At 39.4% G+C, this 3,467-nt stretch overlaps 1 protein-coding gene across 1 annotated transcript in view; it reads left to right on the plus strand.

Moving 5' to 3' along the window:
- Positions 1-1,938: 1,938 nt before the first annotated feature.
- The window catches only part of LOC107576159 (von Willebrand factor A domain-containing protein 5A-like), a 13,532-nt gene continuing 12,003 nt past the window's right edge, over positions 1,939-3,467 (plus strand). Inside the window, exons 1-4 of the mRNA XM_016262403.1 lie at positions 1,939-2,033; positions 2,170-2,372; positions 2,447-2,669; positions 3,218-3,381. Coding sequence (XP_016117889.1) covers positions 1,991-2,033; positions 2,170-2,372; positions 2,447-2,669; positions 3,218-3,381 — 633 coding nt within the window. The 5' untranslated portion in view covers positions 1,939-1,990. The remainder of the gene's footprint in view (positions 2,034-2,169; positions 2,373-2,446; positions 2,670-3,217; positions 3,382-3,467) is intronic.

Consider the following 3,467-nt stretch of genomic DNA (forward strand, 5'->3'; position numbering starts at 1 on the left):
TACTTAATATTTCTGATCTTTTAAATAAACAGCTCTCAGAAGAAGATCAAAACAGGCTTTTTTCAAGTAAACTTGATAATTCAAAGTCTAAACAATTTTTCTAAAGCGTCTGGATTAGTAGTTAAATATAATTATACTAAAACAAAAAGTGAAATGTTTATCTGTGATTCTGATGTGACCTCTGTTGATGGAATTGTAGGAAAGGATGTTGTTAAATATCTTGGTATTTATTCTGTAAATCTGCCCAGGAAGGAATTTCTAAATTAGATTCTGCCAAATATATATTCAGTGTGTGGTTACAAAGGGATCTTACAATCTAGGGCAGAATTTTGTTATCTAAAGCTGAAGGTATTTCACGCTTTGTTTATCCTTCTATACCACTTTACATTGATTCTAACACTCGTAAATCTATCAACTCTTCATTTTAAATTCATATGGAGACATAACCTTAACACAACCATATTCAAAGGCAGGTGAAGAATGTCTTAGATTTCTTCTATTTTTTTTTTCCTTGAACCAAATTTTTAAAATAAATTGGATAAAAAAATTTGAACGTTCCTACTAGTGGTATGCATGTGTAATTGCACATCAACGCTGACAACAATGCAAAAGTATAAAACCGACGCATAGCCTACGGTGTAGAGGTCACGGTTTAGGTCCAACGCAGAAGTATAAATACACCTTTAGGCCCAAAGTATACTTTGGTTTTTACGTGTACGTGAGGGTCACACATACAGCGCGCGTGACGCAAATTTCATCACCAGAATAGTGCGTGCACCATCCTATTTCTGTAACTGCACGTACTTTCTACATGCAGGTTGCACATGCACATGGACTTGTGAGAAAGCGGCAACTTCGTTAAGAGTAAAAATAAATTTTCAGTCATAACGTTTGAAGAAAAATAGAGCAGACACTGGACTAAGATAAAGCTTTCTAAAGCACATATGTCGACCACCTGTGTTCATGCACGCTATCAAATGGAGTTTACTTTATATGACTGTACGCATACTCTAGTGTACATGTAAAAAAAGTGAAGTATGCTTTAGGCTGGGCTGTGTAGCTGTAAGCATCTCTTAACTCTGTATCATGCTGGAAGAAAAACTTGGTCTCTGTTTGCATTTTGAATATTGAGAGAGTACTCTGATTATGGTTGCACTTATTGTTTGTAGTTAAGACTTAGAAAAACTTATTTATTTTTGTTTTGTTCTGTTTTTATTTCTATGTTCAATTTGTGGAAATGAGTTCAGTTAGGAGGTCACACACAGCTTCAATCAGAAGTTCTAGAAGCTCATAATAATTCATGTACTGTTCTAAGGTCTGAAGAGACTCATGTGAAATCATACAGAAGAGAAGCCAGTCAGTTGAGTTTGTGGCAAAACCTTTTAAAGTGCTTTGTCTTTTTCTATTATTGTCTTTCGCTGCATATGATAATTTATACTTATAATTTTTTTTATAATTTATTTATATTTTTATGTAGAACTGAAATGACATTCATTACAAGATGATTGGGTAAAACATTTCAAAATGCTCCTGCAGGCTATTTTTCCAGTCATGTATTTTGTAATTGAAGATTTCTTACAAATCTGTGTAAAAATGATTGGAATATGTGCAAAGGATTGTGGGTGATTGAAGTATGTGAAAGATACACCTGCTGCATCCTTCAAAACGAGTCGAATGAAGGACGTCAACCAAAGTCTGTGGACCGTTTTTTTTAGAGAAGAGTGAGCGGATGTTCTGATGGACAACATTACACTGTAGACTATTCAAAGGCTATAAGAATATATTCTAGGAAGTTGGAGGTGGTAAAACACCTTAATGAAGTAATATTCCCCTGATGATCACATTATTTTGTCCAACCCTTCTGTATAACTTGATACAGCAGCTGTTTATTTTTGAGCAGATTACATAATCATGACAGATTGTCTAAATAGACACAAGTTATGAAATATAATGTGCAGTAAAAGCTGATTTGTTCTCACAGAGCATCATCATGGTGAACTGCTGTGGTCTCGTGTCTGAAAAAAATGAACCAGGTATAAACATTTCTTAAAAACAAAGTGTAACCGTTTATATTTCATAGACACAATATTTCTTTGTAATTAGAGATGTTTGTTTTGAAGAGCATTGATGTTGAGATGTTTGTGTGTGTGTGTGACGCTTCTCTGTCAGTTCCTCTGAAGAGCATCTCGGTGGAGCTGCAGGTTCAGGATCACGTGGCGTCCGTCCGCTCCTGTCTGCAGTATGTGAATGAGGAGGAGCGTCCGCTGGAGGCCGTGTTCGTCTTCCCGCTGCCCGCCGATGCCGCCGTCTGCCACTTCAGCGCCAGGATTGGAGAGCAGGAGATCAGGGCCGAGCTGCAGGACAGACAGAGCGTGAGTCTGCATCTTTCTCTGATGTGTCTGATTGTGTTGGAGTGTGTGGATACGGATGAGTTTGTCTCTCGCAGGCGCGGGATCAGTATGATGATGCTGTGAGCTCGGGGCAGCAGGCGTTTCTGCTGGAAGAGAGCGAGGAGAGTTCAGATGTGTTCAGACTGAGTGTGGGCTGTTTGTCTCCGGGTCAGAACGCCTCCATCACCATCGTCTACATCATCGAGCTCAGCGTCCAGGCCGATCACGCGCTGCGCTTCTGTCTGCCGGCTGTACTCAACCCACGATACACACCAGCAGGTGATCCTTACTGATCTCAGGAGCAACATGTATTGATATGTTGATGAATAACTCAAGATCATAACCCTGTACAGGCCACAGCAGTGACTGTCCACATCTTCTGTAGCTTAATTACAGAAGTATTTTCTAATATACTGATCCACTGCTCAAGAAACATTTCTGATTATCATCACTGTTGAAAACATTGTGTTAAGTCAGAAGATTAAATAAAAAAATGTATTCATGAATTTAATATGAAAATTAAATGTATCAAAAGTGACAGTAAAGAAATGTAAAATGTTTCAAAAGATTTCTATTTTAAATAAATGATGTTCTTTTAAACATTAGGTTTCGAGTCTCAGGTCCGGCAGGAATTGTCGTGTGTGTGTGTGTGTGTGTGTGTGTGTGTGTTCACTTGGCTACAGATCACTTTCGATTCTCAACCAATCAGCTGCGGCCTAAACCAGCCTGATGCTCAGGTCACTTCCAGTCAGAACAGAAGCTGCTGTTGGGCTCTAGATTGATACTGAGTTATAAAGTATCTTTGTTTGTCTGTGTGATTCTCTCAGCTTCAGCGGCCGGTGTAGTTCCAGAAGTTTCCTCGGCATCTGTTATTCCTTACACTCTGTCTCTGAGTGTTGAAGTGAGATCTTCAGACCGCATCTCCAGATTCGAGTCCAGCTGCACTCTGGATCCTCTGGAGTTCCTCGACGCGCAACACACTCACGCCACGGTACTGTGTGTTTCTCTTTCTGTGTGTGTGTGTGTGTGTGCGTGTGTGTGTGTGTGAGAGAGCGAGTGTGTGTGTGTGAGAGAGCG

This window comes from Sinocyclocheilus grahami, unplaced genomic scaffold, assembly GCF_001515645.1.
Source record: "Sinocyclocheilus grahami isolate Dianchi unplaced genomic scaffold, SAMN03320097.WGS_v1.1 scaffold3281.1, whole genome shotgun sequence".
NCBI classification, from domain to species: Eukaryota; Metazoa; Chordata; class Actinopteri; order Cypriniformes; family Cyprinidae; genus Sinocyclocheilus; species Sinocyclocheilus grahami.